The sequence below is a fragment of the Poecilia mexicana genome, unplaced genomic scaffold (assembly GCF_051168715.1).
Source record: "Poecilia mexicana isolate PSO_F unplaced genomic scaffold, ASM5116871v1 scaffold_21, whole genome shotgun sequence".
Lineage (NCBI taxonomy): Eukaryota > Metazoa > Chordata > Actinopteri > Cyprinodontiformes > Poeciliidae > Poecilia > Poecilia mexicana.
The window spans coordinates 12,003,235-12,020,892 of record NW_028263390.1 but is presented as its reverse complement, the minus strand read 5'-3'; the positions used below and the strand labels follow the sequence as shown (position 1 = coordinate 12,020,892).

Below are 17,658 nucleotides of genomic sequence, written 5' to 3'. Positions count from 1 at the left end.
TAGTACTTGAAACTAAACTCCCATTAGGGGTTTGATCAATTACAGATCACTGCAAAAGAAGATCACCCTTCTCAGGACTACAATGCAACCAGAGATGCTACAGTTGATAATGATTAGGATCTTTTGCTGGGAATAGCAATTCATTCATGACATAAGTCTAGGGGGTTTCTCCTTTTGCTATTTTTCACCTCTACACAAGTTTAATTAAAACAGCTGGTCATCTTTCTTTGTTCTTCCTAAAGAAGAAATAAAGCTTCAGAAGTGAACGTTAGCCTATTTTGAACACCTACTATTTTTATCTTATGTGCCTATGCAATCCTATTTAAAGTTATCTGAACACTCTCTGTGCCTGATTCAACTCCTTTGCAGTTTCTGGAATAAGAAAATCTCTTTCTATGGGATTCAGAAATTAATGAAGCTAGAATCTGAAGTGATGAGAGTCAGCTTTAATGTGCACGTAGTTCCTTTGTAATTGACCTTCCTTCTTTTTAAGTCTCATCTGGTTCCCTCTTGACACACTGATGCTGAACATGCTGGCCATACTGATTCCAGGGCTCAGAGATCCACAGCAGCCGGAAATGTTCTTCAGTCAACGTTCAGCTAACAAATGCTGTGATATTTCTGAGCATGCATTCATAAAAAGGAGGAAACCATATTCAGTTAGTTTTTGGATAAGGAAGTAATGCGACGAATGATGGTTGAGTAGATAGCCGTAATCGTGATTTGCTAATTTTTTTAGTCAGTAGTTGGTTCATTTATAGATTTGGTTTAAAAACATAAATATTTGACTATATTCATATTGCATTGTGTTGTGCAGCTGGACCCAGGGGCAGTCAAGAGATGAGACTAGTAGCGTCTCTAAATTCACAAGAAGCCAAAGGACTGGGATGGGAGAAATGAAAATATAACAGCCTGAAAACAGCAAAGCAACTGATAGAGTAAGAGAAACTGGTGATGAACAGACAATACCAGGGTGAATGAAAGAATCTGGTGAGGAGGTGTGGAAACTAACAGGCTCTCAACCTCTGGGAGAGCTGATGAGTGGCATGAGAAATGGGTGTGACCAATAAGAAAAAAGCAGAGCAGCAGGAGCAGTACCTGAGGGAACTGAGAGAAGGTGATCAATAAACAGAATGAGTTTAACAGGGCACAACAGGAGCTTACTGAACCAAAAATAGTAACACTAACACGAATACAAACCAAATGCACAAGAGCAGAGCACAAGAAATTACTTGTCTTTGTGTTCAATGTAACACAAAGACTTTGAATCAAGTATGGAACGTCTGTAGTGACGATACTATGAAAAACATAATCTACTGCAAAACCATGTAAGAACCAAAAAACACCTGTAGATTTTGACAACATATGAGCAAAACTATAAAGCCACAGTAATAACCCATGCAAATTCTAGATTCTAACAGGTAAAAAGAGTGCACAAAAATCTGTGTAGGACAACGAAGTCCTAGAGCAAAAATGCGCGTGATAGGTGGACGGAGCCTGGTGCTGCAAGGTTGGAGACCTTGTCCTGTTAGGCGACGGGGCCTGGATAATACCAGTGCTAAACGGACAGCGGAGTCCATTGACGACTGGCACTTAAATTCCGTAACAAATGTATGTTTTATCTTTTTTTTTTTTTTAAATCTTTTTCTTTTTCTTCTTTTTCCAAAATCTCTTTCTCTTTCTTACTGTTTATTCAAAGTCACATGCTGTTTTCATTTTGGTTTTTAATTATGTAAAGCACCTCTAAATGCCTTGCTGCTGAAATGTGCTATACAAATAAAATTTGATTGATTGATTGATTGATTGATTGATTGATTGATTGATTGATTGATTGATTGATTGATTGATTGATTGATTGATTGATTGATTGATTGATTGATAATAACATGACAATCCATATTATCTATTACTACATTTTCAGTGGATATTTCTTTCTGCACATAAAACATATGTAAACATGGCCTTGAGTTTAAAAGATTGTTTTTAATAGTGTATAATAAATGTCTCATGGATAGGGATTTCTACCAAAGGTACTCCAGTAATTCTATGACACAAACTTTACTCACCGTGAAATGTTGTAAATAATTATCAATTATAATATGATGATTGAAATATTAAATTTCAGATAACATAAAGAAAAAAAACTAAAGACAATATTAGGAAAATACATCCCTTCAGCTGTAGTAATCCTGTTATTTTATACTAATTAACTTCAAGGATGGTAAATTGAAGTTTTAGTCCGTAATCATAGTCCTGTTAATAATCATAAGACTGTCTGACACATCCCAGATCTCCAATTATTTAAATCTAAACATGTGTATTTTAATCTGCAATATCAGCAGTGAGAAATGGATAAGAAGAGTAGTTACATGAAAAAATCAATAAATAGATGTCAACAAAACATCAACCACTGTAAAAACAAGTGAAGTAAAAACAAATTATCAGTGACATAAAATGTTGAATTTAGATATATTTTTCAGTGTGTGTTTAGCACATTTTTGGGTTGATTGTGCTGTGAGGTTTTCTTCAATTGGACTTCTTTGGGCAGACCCTGCCGGTTTTATGTCTGATTGGGATCAGATGGGTTGAAGGTGAGATCAGAGTCCTGGAGCCCTTTTTTGAGCTGTAGGATAGATTGACCTGCAGGAGGAGGACACATTTATTAGGAAAAGCCTCAGGTTGTTATCAGAGGATTTTTGGCCCCTCAATACATGAATGCAAGGACTGAGGACCGCAGCGAGAAATATTTTGTCTCTACTGTATTTTACCTCACACAAACTATATTTACTGAAATACAAAATCTGTCTTAGGCTCACAAGAAAAAAACAAAAAAAATAAAGTTTTTTTTTTTTTTTTTTGAGGTAAACCGATTCCAAGATGACTTCTAGATCTAATAGAAAAAGTTGAAATGGAAAAAGGGTCCAAACTGTGACCAATCTTGGTAGCAGACAAAGCTTCAACACTTTTTGAGGTAAACAAAGATCTCAGACAGGTGGAAGAAAAGTGACACGTCACCCCACTTTAGTCTTGTCTTTTTCCACTCTCTTTATGGCTCTTACAAGAGTGCTGCCTAACAACAGGATAAATACAACAACTTTTACTTTAAATGTCCATATTATACTGCTGATACTGTACAGTTTTATCTATGCCTAAGAAAAAACGAGGATTAAACATCATTTATTTATTTTGAGCATGCAACATGTGTTTGTATTCTAGTCAGCACAAGAAGATAAGACACTGTTGCCCCCAAGTGGTCAGGAGAAATACTGTCCACAATGTAGATACTGAAAAATCAGTTATTAAAATCAAGAATAATAGATTTTTTTTTTTGTTGTTGTTTCAGCTGCTAGTCTTTCCGGATATGCATGAACCAGCTTTGCACATTAAGAGACAGGATTTGTTTCTGCATTCTGAGCCCATAGCTCAGATTAAGTAATAATAGTGTTTGAACATCAGTTTTTGAACCTTCCCATTATTTTTCAATTCAGTTTAAGATTGGACAACTCTAAAGTATGAATATTCTTTTATATTGTCACATTCCTAAAATAGTAGTCTACATAGTATACATTTCTCATCTCATGCTTTATTTGTACTTTCTATATTGTCTCTGTTCCCAAAGAATCTATGCACATAAAAAATCATCTAAAAGGCAAGCATTATAAAGTACATAAATTGTGCTTTCTGTACACGTAATTCTATCATCTTTGTAAATTAATTATATTGATCCTATCTTAGTGCTTCAACAAATAAAACAAACATTTTGAAATTGCCCCTCCAGAGTCTAAAACGTTTATTTGGAAAACTTTTAATAGTTTTGCCTTTTCTTTTCTGGGCAGTGGCAAAGTAAAATACTGGATTACTTCCGATATCAGTTTTACCAACTCAGTCATCATCATCTTGCAGAGCTTGCAGCACTCTCAAATTTCTGTTCACACTGTACTCAACATGTCCTCGTGGTGTCCCCGCATCTGATGCTCTCTTAAATACTGTCGAGTCATGTCCAGCCTGAAGTGCAACGTGCAGGAGAAATGTTACATCACTGGACTAAAAAACAGAGATCAGAGGATGAGGGTGCACTTCATCTCCTAGATTTGTGGTGTTATTTTTCATTCTGGTTAAATATACTTGAATTGTCATCCGGTTTGGTTTCACAATATCAACTGGAGTAGATCTGACTTCAACCATATTTATCAATCTATGAAGTCTGCTTAAATGCTGGGTGTGAACCAAGAAACCAATCAATTTAAAAGAAATCATTTCTGATTTTAAAAAGCGATCAAGCGTTTTGGCTAAGTTGTGGCCTGGTCTTGTTGTTACACAAAACATGTGGTTTCGGTGCAACTTTATGTCAGACGTTACGCTGGGGTACTGTCTTCATCTTTTAGCATTTACGTATAATTTTGAATTTGTCAAATACAAATAAATGACAACTTCTACACCAAAGTCTTGTTTGACCTTTGAATGTCACTGTCAAGATGACGTTCATGCTCATAATAAGTGTTAACTTCGTGACCAGAGCCAACAGTCACCGTCGGGTTCAGACTATTGGTTTCACTCCCACTATTAAGATCAAATGAACCTTAAGCGTGTAGTCATTGACATTGAACTGTGTGTGAAACTTGATTTTGTCAGCAGGTGAACACTGTTCTGTTCGGGGAGAAGGAGAGAGACATGAATCAGCAGTCGCAGCTGCCAAGATGACTGACAAAATCACTTTACTAATGGGGCAATAGGAGCTGAAGCTTGGCACTCGTGTCAAATCAGATTAATGTGTTCAGATGGCTGTGGAGGGAATCGGCTCAACCTGGAGACGCGATGTAACAGTTCAAGAGCACAACTGCGGTGATGGGAATAGGTAAGAATGTGTTCTCTTAATACTGTCGCTGTCCTGAAGGGAACGCTTGACCGGCCAGTTGCTCATCCTGTCAACACGGCGTCCAGCAGCATTAGGAAATCCAAATCCGCTGACAAGTCTGAGCTGTTTCGGCAGTTTGAAAAAGACTCTGCATAGCACATAAAGGTGTGTTGAATGTTTTTGTCTATTGCTTTCTGTTGTAACTCCATCATTTTATCAGTATTACAGAATTTCTCCCCTCCAGCTGGATTTTTTTTTTTTTTTTTACATATATATGCCTTACCTCTGTGGTTGAGTTCAGCAGTTATGAAATACTGCGCAGTCAGAGGCACGAGAGCAGTGGACCTGTTGGCAGCTTAAATCATCCCTGACAGCTTCCTGATTACAGACTGCATCAGCTCAGGCACAGAGATATCCCTGACAAACACATCTCTGTCTCTCACCTCTTCACCCCAGGATCCCTTTCGGAACCAAAATGTTCAAGATCAGAGTAAATGGCTGGAAAGGGACTGGTTTGGGGATTTCTCTTATTTCATAAATTGATGGGAAAGGATCGTTTAGAGCACCGAGGCTTCAGATGAGGCCTGTGACAAATAAGCGCAATACAACAACAAACTACAAGCAATCTTAAGAATTCAGTCCAATTGTTGTCCTCACTTATCTTGTCGGTTTGAGTTTAGAGAAGCATTTATCAGATTACAAGTCGTGGATATTTCCCCGGTCGCATTACAGTGAGTCAGCAGTGTATGAAACAATCCCATCTGCTGTAACGCCTGCTCCTTCTTATTGTCATGCACAATTCAGCCCCACTAACGCGGATTCACTTTGGTGCATATTGGCTTTCTGTGAGACCGCGGGCTGCCGGTGAGAAGCCGCACGCGAGGGAAGAAGGAAGAACAAGCTTAGACACTTTTGAGGCTCACTTTGATCGGATTATGTATCCAGAGATCATATCTGAGAATTTACTGGAGAACGCAGCAGCCCAAGATGATTTGATACACATGAAGAGTCTCGTGTGTCAGCAATTAGTCGGAACTGTAACCTGGCGGCACCATTCAGAGTTTCATTAGGAGCACTGGACCGTGAAAAAGCTTACAGCCGGAGCTTCTTTATTGTGCTTACGTCATGAAAAGCATTCTATCAGTTGGTAATACAGAAAAGTCAAGGGTTCAATTAAGCTTTCATTGTGCCTCTCAGCTTTTATTAAACCATACTGTATACTCTGATTATTTTACTCAGTATTCCTCATTTCTGGAATGGGATACATAATTGCATCCTTCGTGAACTATAAAACTCAAATGGATCAAAATTAGGTGTTTGATTGATCCCGCTGATGCTAAGTCTCATTGCCTCCCGACCCGCATTAACCATTCCTCAAAGACGATAACATTTTAATCATAACACATCTGCCGCTATGCTAGAGATGTTTTCTTCTCTTCTCCTTCCTCTGCTCTTCCTGTGGGCTAATCTCCTGCAATTCATAAGATCATCAACTCCCAGTGTTAAAAGCAACCAGTAGGACTCCAAACCAGCGCCAGACTGACTGCCAGTGGTTGAGGTAATCTAGCTCCATTTTAGTAAACTGTGTCTATTTTACTCCATACTCAGTGTGATTTCTGCGATGGATGAATGATTAAACAAAAAACAAAACAGAAAAACGTGAATTTACTATTACATTTTAAAGAACCAATTGCCTCCGACTTGAAGATATTGAAACAAATATGAGCAAACGACTCTAATTTAGGTCTTTGATTGATTCTATTGACTTTTTAAGTGCTTTACCGCATCCCCAAGTGACCCTGCATAACTTGTTGGCTAATAAGTCATATTATCTCTCTGGCTCATTACCTCCTGATGACTGTAGTCACTGGTGGGGCACTTTTGAAACAATGGTAAAAATCTTTCTGTTGATATGCTGGTTGGCTATAACAGAATCGGTGACAGGGGAGATTGTGATGAGCAAATTCATTAGTTTGACAAGCCGCAGATGCAAATACTTTTGGGAGGCACTGTATGTAACACAAAACCTTTTATATGTTTAGTAAAGTTTTAATTTTAATCATCTGAAGTAGAAATTGACAAACTAGAATTTGAAATGATCCCATTTACTGCAGAAATGTATGTTACTCTGTTGGTATCTAGCCCGTCTAATCATTATTTTGTTATAACATATGTTATAACAAAAGACAAGTTTACTAAAGAGCAGCTGTGAATATTCATATAAATACCTATTGATTTTAACGTTCTCTGGCCTTTGAGACTGACATTTCATAGTAAAATAAAGTACAGGCTCTGTTGTGACATTTTGCTAGTATTGCAGCTCCCCAGAGGAGGGACTTCCACTTATTTTTTCTTTGATTAAATGCAAGGGTTCAGCATGAGAAGACCTCCAATCTTTGTTCACATTGTCCAAGCTTCAGCACCTCATTTTCATTGCGTTCATAACCTTCCAACACCATTGATGTTTTCTCTAATGAATCTAAACTTGCCATTTACTTACCACTGAAAGGTCAGTGATGTGTCAAGCAATCTTCTGATTGAGCTCAAACTTTGAGAGTTGGAAGACAGATGGTTGCCGACTTAAATTTAAGATGATTCATACTACTGTATTGGTCTTTTATTTATGGGACACTGCTGTTGCTATGCTACTCCTATATGACTCAATTGTTTGCAGTGTCCTCCAGGCCTTAATAGTTAAGGAGATAATTAAATTATATAAATAACATGTTGGTTTGAAGGACTAAGATTGCCCACCCTTGTGTTAGAGAATTCAAAAGATTTGAAACTAGTGCAAAGGTTCATCTACCCACAGGTCAAGCACCTTAAATATAGTGATGACTAAATGATTTCCAATGCAGATTACTTCAGTCATTTTGCTCAGATTCACAACAAATGTCATCACAAGGCTCTTTCAAGAAACCAGGTCTAATTCCCTATCCAGTTGAACAGATATACAGTTACTTATCTGAATATATCACAATTCATACAAATACAATCTAATCATATAGTCAGATTAAATTTGACAGCACAGTCTGGTCCTTAATACAATACGTGACATTCATGACTCAGAAACCAAACATAGAAAGAAGCTTTCTGTCTCTCTACCTGTAAAGCTAATATGTCAAGAGGTGATTTGGCAAAGTATTGACACTTTGTCATTTATAAAAAAAAAAAAAAAATCCCAATACAGTATCATGAAACATGTAGTTGTACTAAAATTCTTTAAATGTTCAAAGATTTTCTTTTTGCGAGGCTTTGTAAATAGAATGTAGGGATAAGCCGATCGGTGGTGTGAAATGGGACAATTAATGGGATAGAGGGGGATGGACACAGATGATATACTGTGACAACAGTATTAGTGTTTAAATCAAACTGGAAAAAATATGCTATTTACTTTTCTAAAATACTCCCAGGCTCCTCTTTGCTTTTTGGTCAAAAACTCTTTTGTTGTGGCTCTCAAAGAGTTGTGTTTGCATGGGTTTTTACTCATTTCCCCAAGATAATTTCCCTAAAACTTTGAGTATCCCTCATGAAATCCCATAAATACTAATGCCCCTCTCTTTTCCCTCATAAGCCACAACCCACCCTGGGCCTTTCTGGGATGCTCTTTGCCTTTGATAGGATTAGAGTTGTGTGTTTCACCAGATAAAACGAATGGAGTGCGTAAAGTGCAAAGGCTGCGTTTACAGGCAAGTCTTCACCAGAATATAAAAGCTGCAAATATCAATTGAAGCCAGAGAAGTGAGGAAAGATCGATTTTTAGCTTGTCCCCTGATGTAAATGAGAGAGAGGGAGAAATTACATAAATCAGTCACGCAGAATGATTTTGTTATGGTGTCAATATTAATCACTTTTCAGTTGGTTTTTCCCACAACGCTAATATTCCAAGACAATCTGGACACTTAATGTAATTAAATGAGATGAAAGGCTATTTCATTAAGATATGATGAAATATGTGGATTTATACACTCTCGAATTAACGCTCTGTAATAGGATGGAAGATTTACTCAAGGATGCTGCGGTTTGCAGTTTCTCTCCCCTGCTTCCATTAGGACCTTGTCCAGATGTGCCTGCAGGCTGACATGTTGATTATTCAAACTAGACATTAAAGTTTGTTCTAAGTAATCACAAAGTTCTCAGTCTGCAGGAAATAAGACTAAAGGAATTAGAACTTTAAAATATTCCTGTCCTTCTTGTGCTTGATTTGCTCTACTTGTCGCACGACTGATAAACTTATCTCATTACTACGCTGACAAAATAAACACAGATTTTGGAAACCCACTTGCTTTACTTATAGGGCAGCTCTCTATTCCTGTAGCGCTCTTTACACTAATGAAAATATGTCACGTTGGCCCGGACCAAGATGGATTGAGAGAACACAGCCTTCGAGGAGATCTCTGGCGCTCCTTTGCTTGAGGGAAGAGATTACACACCGCCAGTCTAATGAGAGGAGGCACGTCGCTGCCAGAAAAAGATCCAGAGATGTGATGGATGCCACTGGAACGCAAGCTCCAGGCAGCGCTCTATCTGGATAAGCTGTTTGTTGTGGCTACAATCAACAATTTGCTGATGGAATTGTGACAAGTAGAGACAGTATCTCAGTGTGACTCCCCAGTCTTTTAAATAACTTCAAACCGGAACAAATCAAAGTATCGGAGGAAAATTGTGCAACAGGGTGGAGGTACTTTCAATTGTCAGCTTGGTGGCTCGGCACGTGACTGAAATCAGCATTTTCCTTTCTAAGTCCTTGTCATTCGATTAAATTTCCCACCACTGTAACTCAGCGCCTGTCTCCCAGGGGAAGTTGGGATTTGGCTGCTGACTACGGCACATTGGCTCAGACGCTCCTACGCCTGACAGGATTTGCCAGAAATGAGTTCGTCTGCTCTCGCAAAAAACTTTTCAAATCAATTTTGAGTGCATATTATCTGCTGTCAGCCTTGAACATCCGTTAAAAATGAAGACGTTTTGCAGACCCACAACGCATATAAATGTGCCCCAACCAACAGTACAGGAAGGCTTTGAAGCTGTGTGGTTACTGTAGTTACAACATCTTGCAGTGTTTTATAAAACCCTTGGTTGTTTGCAAATAAATTAATTGCAGCGCAAACAAAGAATGATGACTAGTTTTACTTTAGTTAACCTTATCTTGTGTTAGAAAGTCTGATTTTGAGTGAGCAAACATGTTTAAAATCCTCTGTATGAAGACAGATGAGTAAATGTAATGGGATAAATGTTCGCTGACAGGGGGTCACACCCGGGTCCATTGTCCCAACTAGGTCCTCATGCTAACAAATTAAAAAAGTATACAAGCCTAATATTTAGGTTATATAAAACCTCTCCTATATTTTTTTAAATAGTCACTGGCTGCAATAGTCAGGAATAACCCCACACTCCCATTTTCATTGTAATTCTGTGGTATCATCTGTGTGTAGCTGAGGCATGATAAACCGCGATTCACCCCAGTGACACGTATGGCAATTTTCCACATTAATCGCCAAGGTAATGAGAAGACAGGCCTATTGACCAGCAGTCCAAAAAGACGTGAGGGCAGAACATACAAATCAAAGCTGTCCTGCCTCATATTGACTGGGCTGTCCACAGGGAAAGAAATTCATTTGCCAGGTGACTAGAGAATGAGATGTGGGAGCAGATCAGGAAGTCACATATTCTGCTTAGTAGATTAAGACTAAATGTGTTCACAAAGAAGTTTGCAAAAATAAAACATTTTATGTTCTAGTCCTTGGTTTTATGTTTGAACAAGAATGTGTTTTCAGTTTTATTTTAAGTCTTGTGCAAATCTAGCTTAATCCACTTCAAGAGATCCAAAGTGGTCACTTCCAGACCAGTACTCATCTCTCATATATTTTCCCATTGGGACTTGGCGACACAAGTAAGTTAAGAGTGAACTGATCTTAGACCACTACAAACTTCTGCTGTTTTCTGTCAGTTTTTCTTACATCTGAAATAAAAGATACTGATTCGCAGAAGCAAATGTATATAGCATGAAGAGAAATGCTGTTTATTGTTACTTTGGTACGTTGAGAAAAATCATAGTTACCGCAGCAGAGAGCTGTGATGAATGTGCACTATGTTGCCAAGCGAACATTTTTACAAGCAATCAATAACATACAGTTTTCCAGAAAGAAAGTAGCTGCTGTTTGATGATGTAGGTTTTCCGACATGATGGAAGAACTTAAGTGGTAGTTTTAACTTTTAGGAAGCCTAATGCAGAGGATGGCAAGCCCATTAAGGTTTATGTCCTCTCACTATTGTTGTGTAATATATATATATATATATTACATTATCATTATATGCAATTTACCCACTCTGTCCAACATAAATAAATTTCAAGACAAAGATGTGTGGTCAAGTTTCTGCTCCTGTTTGATAGGTTAAGAAAATGGATAGGAAATGGACCAGGAGTGCCCCCTGCTGGTTGAAATAGTGATCATCCTGCTGGTATTTCACCAACAGTGTCATTCCCAGGAAAGAGCAGCTCTTAAGGTTTTATGATAAAAAAATTTAAAAATTACAATCTGATCTTTCATTATAAGTAAAGTCAAATCAAGATAATTTGCCTAGCGCAATTCAGCAAGGGGGCTATTCAAAATGCTTTACACAACAAAAACATGACAGCAAGAAACATTAGATTGCAATGACAATTCTAGGAAAGTGATATAAGGGTGGAAAATGGAGTACAATTAAAGATGTTCCAACTTTTCAGAGACAGGAACACATTTCAATTTATATTTTTAAACACAATGTTAACTTAAGTACTAAGCTAAATTAGGCATTTGAAGTATATTTGTTTTTATCTTCAGGCAAACTAAGATACAGGCATGTTATTTCTTACTAAATAATTTCTCACTCTTCAAGAACTAATGTTTAGCAATGGTAGTAGACTGATCTGATATGTTTTTGTTAATAGAATCACACACAAATCATTACTAAATAAAAGGTCTGTTCCAATTAAGGGGCCCCCTAGTGGCCACGGGACCCTAAGCAGCCACTAGTTTGCTTATGCCTTGGGCCGGCCCTGTGACAGATTTGCACGTAATGGTAACATTGACTGTAATTTTTTGAAACAGTCAGCACAATAGCAACAGGTGCTTTGTTGACACTAAAGGTGTTTCTTGCTGTCAGTAGTTCAAACACGAACTGCGTCACCATATAAAAGCACCATTGTCAAGTTTACCTAGCAACTGCTGAGGTAACTCATTTCAATTTTTTATTTAAAGACCAACAGATACCCACTCATCTTCACGACATTGGACGAACGATTTACCGCTCACCGAGTGTTCGTGGACTCGCGGGATTCAGGGAGATGGAGGAAGAAGGAGGTGCGGACAACCCAGCTGTGTGCTAACCAGCAGGGGGTGTGTCTGCATGAACATCCTCTTAAGAGTCCGGAGTGGGAGACGACACGCTGGAGCTCTTGCTGCAGCTGCAGTGACGAGGCGAGGGGAGTCAAAACCACGGAGCCTCCACCGTCTGTAAGCCTCTCTGTTGTCATTAGTGTCTGTCGCGTTTCTGTCACACGTCTCGTGGATATTCGCTGCTGACCATTAGAATGCTGTGTTTCCTCGTGGCCTATGGAGATAACAGTGCGTGTGCGCTTATATACAGTACAACCCTCTGGGCGCTAACTTACTGAGTCATATGATCCACAGGAGGCCTGACTGTGTAGAGCCCCCTTATTTTCTTACAATATAGGAGACCCTTGGTTTTGTTGGACTTCATTATTCTTATTGATCAAATCATTAAAACTGTGCTGCAGACTGACATTTTACAATTGATCTTTACTTGGCACAACCTGTAATTATTATTATTTTTTGTTTGTTTTTTACCGTAACAATGCTTCTTGAACGTAAGTCTACTGCTGGAAAGCTAGTTTATTTCTCTTTAAAAGCCACATGTATGGAATGCATTTATGTGTTGAACAGCAGAGCTGATGAGGCTGGGTTAGACCCTCTCTGACCCAAACAGCTCATCCTGTTATTGAACCATGCGTCAGACTGGTTACCAGTTTGGTCACACACTACTGTGGGATGGCTTCTGACTCAATCAGCATGCAAACTAAATATAACGATTGCGTCTGTCCCAATGGCATTGAATAAAGGGGGGAAGGGGGATCTAGCTGCCCCAAGTTGATGAAAAAGTGTTTTGTTTTTGTTTAGTTGGTTGATGTCAGAACTGCAGATGTTTCCATTCTCGCTTTTGGTGAGTGTTGACAAGTTGGAGTATGTTTGGCTCAACTTTACTGCTCAACCAATAAGTGCTTTTATTTTTATTTTATTTTTTTTGTACAAAATACCGGTAAGCCCTTTTGTGCTGCTGAAAAGTAAACTCGCTTTTCAACAGCACAAAAGTAACTGTCAAGAATCATTGATACAATGGGAGGAAAAAAGTCTACCAAACCCAAATTTCTCTAGTTATGGTGCTAAGTTGTATTTAGCTGAAAACCCTCATGGCATCCCACTCGGAAAAGATGAATGAAATATAATGAAATAAAACAGCAACAGGTTTCCTGTCTCTTCTGTTTTTTACGTCTCTTTCTTTAAGGCAGAAGCATGATGGCTAATTGATTGATTGACCGATCCCTGGCCTGCTTCATCAAAAGAAGATGCTGTTTCCAAACAGTCATGGGGAAACATAGCACTGACTCTGCCTCCAGCTCACCTTTCTAAAGGAAAGATACAATTGTTCTCTCAACGTATGAGGGCTCTTACTGTCTGGCACAGCTGTGTGCTGTCCTGTAAGTACTGCCTGTATAATAGAAGAACATGAAGTGCTATTTAATACCTTACGAAATGCTTATTGTTCCCTGTAAGTTTAACTTGCAGCAATTATGGACAGTAATTTCCAACTATTAAACACATTTCTAGCATGTGACTGTATTTCCTGTTTAAAAAGAGTCAAGCAGGGAAGCGAAGGCGCCCCTGCGGAGGCCGAGCTATGGGCTGCGGGGGGAGCAGGACCGACGCTCTGGAGCCTCGCTACCTGGAGAGCTGGACCAAAGAGACGGAGTCGACCTGGCTGACGAGCACGGACACCGACATCCCCCTGTCATCCATCCAGAGCATCCCTTCGGAAAACTCTGAGGCTGGCTTTACGTCTGAGAAAACAATCAGCCCCGGTAAGACGACTGACTGACTAGCTACTCATTTATTCACCTTAAAGGAGTGAATGCAGCGAGGGGAAAAAGCTCCCAGAGCGGACTGTAAGTAGTTGGCCCTTTTGTTACACTTTTGAATATATTCTGGGATATGACAAAGAAGAATGTCAACCCCTTATTGGTTTTGCAGATGGAGCCACACATTAAGCTTTTAAAATCCATCAATGTAGGATCCTGGTGCTGCTATTCTTTTTTTTTTTTTTCATCTTGTCTTTTGCACTTAGGAGTGAGCCTTTTTTTCTTTAAAGCCGAGGAAAGATGAATCGGTATAAAAGAGGAAATTAGGCTGCATCAAAAGCCACTGTGCTCCGACAGGACTTTGCTCTCATGGCAACCGACGCAGCTGGTGTTGAATGAAGGAGCCTTGATGTAACTGTGAAGACGAAATGAGTTCCAGATTCAAAACAAAGACGCAGAAAAACATGCTGAGAATTTCAGAAATCAATCAGCCGTGGTCAAACACAGGCTGCTTATAAGACGAGGATATACATTCATTGCACCAAGCGGCTCAAAAGGCGACTTTTCTGGCCTTTTTTAGGTCTTTTGTTCAAATAGATAGGAAAAAAACTGTCAAAGTGTGGAAAAAATGTTAAGCAAATGACTTTTATATCAACCAACTCTCCCCATGTGTAAAACTCTCCCACACATTGCAAATAATTACAGATGAATTAGAAATAAATTAAGCAGGTTCAGGCTAATAGTGGTTGCTAATAAGGCTCAGGAGTATTTTTAGAAGATAATTTGAAGAGGGAAATACACAATGATCTAAACAAGTAAGACGGTTGATAAGCTGAAGTAAATACATCTTTGATATTTTTTTTCTATGATGGTTTGTCAGAATTAATTCACCAGCTCAGTGCAGTTGTTACTATTCCTTATCGGGTTTTATATGTTTTTTCTGTTTTGTTTTTTTAAATAACCACACTTGCAGGTTTTGGAAACAGTTTAACAAAGAGTATCAAGCAGGGTGAGTTTTTGTAATGGCTGCCTGCCCGGGGCAGCAAGCCAGAAGGTGCAATGTTACCAAAAAGTAGATAAATAAAGGTTATCTATCATTTATCCCCTAGAGGAACTTTCCAAGGTCATTTGTTTGGGTAGGAGAGTGTGTGTTTCCTGGTATTACAGGTCAGCAGAAAGAGGAAACCAACTCTGACTTTGAAGTCTGTTCCTAATTTTGAAACTGCCACATAGATTCTTGCGTTAAGTGTCGTTTTGCTTTGCTTGACGCCGGTTATGTGTAAATGTTTTACTGTGTGGTTCCTTGACATCTATGGACCTACGTCACATTCTTTTAAAACGAGTTGAATGTCGCAGCATTAATAAAAAAAGATTCTTGTTGCCCATTCCTGAGCCTCCATGGAAAAAGTAAAGTTAAAGGATGCTGGTATCTTATTTCCAGAGCCATGAAATTATCATCTCCCCTCATTTCAAATAAATCATTCATTTAATAAAAACAATTTATGATGTAACAGAGCGCACCTTGAAGTTGTTAAAAGTGTCGCATTACAGCCTCAAAGTATTATGAGAGTGTGAGTTATTTGATGACTTGAAACAAACCTTTTGTTTAACATTGAATGTTCCCAAGTGACCCATTTGTGCATTTTCTTCGATAAAGTTCCAGATTTCTTTGAAGATGGCCTCCCTCCTCCCGCTCAGGCCTACCTGAAGGTTTGCTCAGCCGTGTCAGAAGCCAGTCTGAACGACGTGACGCCCAGCAGCCCACCCTCTGCGCTGGCCTCTCCGCAGCAGGACAAGATGTCGCCTTCATCAGGCACCACGGTGCAGCGCAGAAGTGTTTTACACACTGAAGAAATTGTAAGGCCGGCTGGTTAAGTTTTAAAACGCGAGAAAACGCTATCGCTGATATTTGATTGGAATTATTCAAGCGTTTAAATAAAATCCAGGGAATTTTGAAAGCAGCTTAAAAGCATTCTGTATGCTCTTCTTCGTGTTCGCTAATAAGTCATTATCTTGCAGACAAAGTGGCAGGACAACAGAATGTCGACCAAGCAAGTGACCATCACCGTGACCCAGAGCATCCACCAGGTGGACAAGAACGGGAAAGTCAAGAAATCGCTTACGACTTATGAGGTCATGAAACCAGTGGAGACTCTGAAGCAGGTGACCACATGAAAAGCCTGAGCGCAAGACCCTGGAAGGAATCCTGCAAAGATCTAATTGTAAAAAGAAATTGCACGTGAATCCACTAAACATGCCTTGTTGGAGATATTTTGATAGTCTGATGGACGCACAAGACTCAATTCAGAGTTTGATGATAATTGTGCGTGCAGTTTTTATGTGTTTCACGCAATCTGACATCTTAGCAAGACGTGTGTGTAAAGTATTCATTTGGACCATGAAAATACAGGAGATTTCAATGATTTTACAGTTGCAGAAGAGAAAGGGATGGAAATCACTTTTGGGATGTTTCTGAAAAAATAAATGTTTAAAATTGTTTTAGTTCATGTCGCTGAGCATTAAGTGTAAACATTCCATGGTCCTCTATAGGGCACAACGATGACCCAGCTTACTGCATCGTGTTGCTTTTCACATTCGTGTTCACTTTTTATCTGATGACTTCTGCTCTTTAATAAAGTTTTAAAAAAGGGGGTTTTCTTACATAAGAATAACCGACTTTTGGTTTGTTGTCATTCATTTGATCTTGTACAGTTCCAATAAAATGTTTGGATTTTGAGGTACTCCAAGGCATGGACAGTTTTGATCTCTCTCTAGTTTTATGTTTAGCTGGATTGTCCTGATGTCCACTCGTCACATGTCTTCTGCTGTCACTAACGGGTCTTCTTCCTGCATTGTCCTGTATTTAGCCCATCTATCATCCATCTTCCCATCAACGCTGAGCAGCTGTCCTGTTCCTGCTGACAGAAAGCATTTCCCACCACATTATTCTGCCTGGACATTGTTGCACCATGAGGTGGTGTGTTCAGGGTGTTGTGCAATGTACCTTTTCTACAACTCGATTTTAGTCTCCTCTGACTAGAGCATCTTCTATCTTAGTTGTGTCACCTAAGACCTGCAGCAAACTGCAAACAGGATTTTTTTTTTTTTTTTTTTTTAGCTTTCTTGCCAGACTTGTCCGGTGGAAATTTCTCCTACCTGAACTGTGTGGGTCTCTGTAGCTCCATCCCAGTTGTATCGCCTTCGCCATCTTTAAATTAGGAAATACAAACGTAGTGCACACTATTCAGGTCTTAAATGGTGAAACTAATTTTGTAAACCAAGTTTTTATTTTTCTTCTACTTGACTATTTTGTGCAACCTTATGTGGTCTATTACAAAAAACAAATAAATAAAAAATCCCTGCCAAAGCACCAAATTTCATGGGTTGTGAATGTGAAACAATGAAGGCTGTGAATTCTGGGCTAAAACTTGAGCAAATTACTGGGAGAAGCTAATTAAACACAAAGTGTTTGACCCAGGGCTTAATTATCAAAAGGCATTTATTCAAATTTCTAAGGAAATTCAAGTGAATTGAATTAGAACAAAGTAAAAAATAAAGCATCCTTCTGGCATTTAGCATATATAAATAATTTTGCTAACTATGACTCACGTAAAAGAGGTAAAGTTTCATATAATTTCATGTATCGTTTATAACGTCATGCAAATGA

At 38.8% G+C, this 17,658-nt stretch overlaps 1 protein-coding gene across 2 annotated transcripts; it reads left to right on the top strand.

Moving 5' to 3' along the window:
* The first annotated feature begins 12,111 nt into the window (after positions 1-12,111).
* baalcb (BAALC binder of MAP3K1 and KLF4 b) lies at positions 12,112-16,742 on the top strand. Of its 2 annotated transcripts, none has more exons than XM_014990775.2 (5): positions 12,112-12,351; positions 13,425-13,613; positions 13,772-13,994; positions 15,649-15,848; positions 16,011-16,742. In XM_014990775.2, exons 3-5 carry the CDS (start codon positions 13,814-13,816, stop codon positions 16,164-16,166), a joined length of 537 nt encoding a protein of 178 aa, XP_014846261.1. In that variant the 5' UTR covers positions 12,112-12,351; positions 13,425-13,613; positions 13,772-13,813; the 3' UTR covers positions 16,167-16,742. The 2 variants fall into 2 exon arrangements, with proteins under 2 accessions (XP_014846261.1, XP_014846259.1); XM_014990773.2 differs by having other exon boundaries at positions 13,421-13,613.
* The last annotated feature ends 916 nt before the right edge of the window (positions 16,743-17,658 follow it).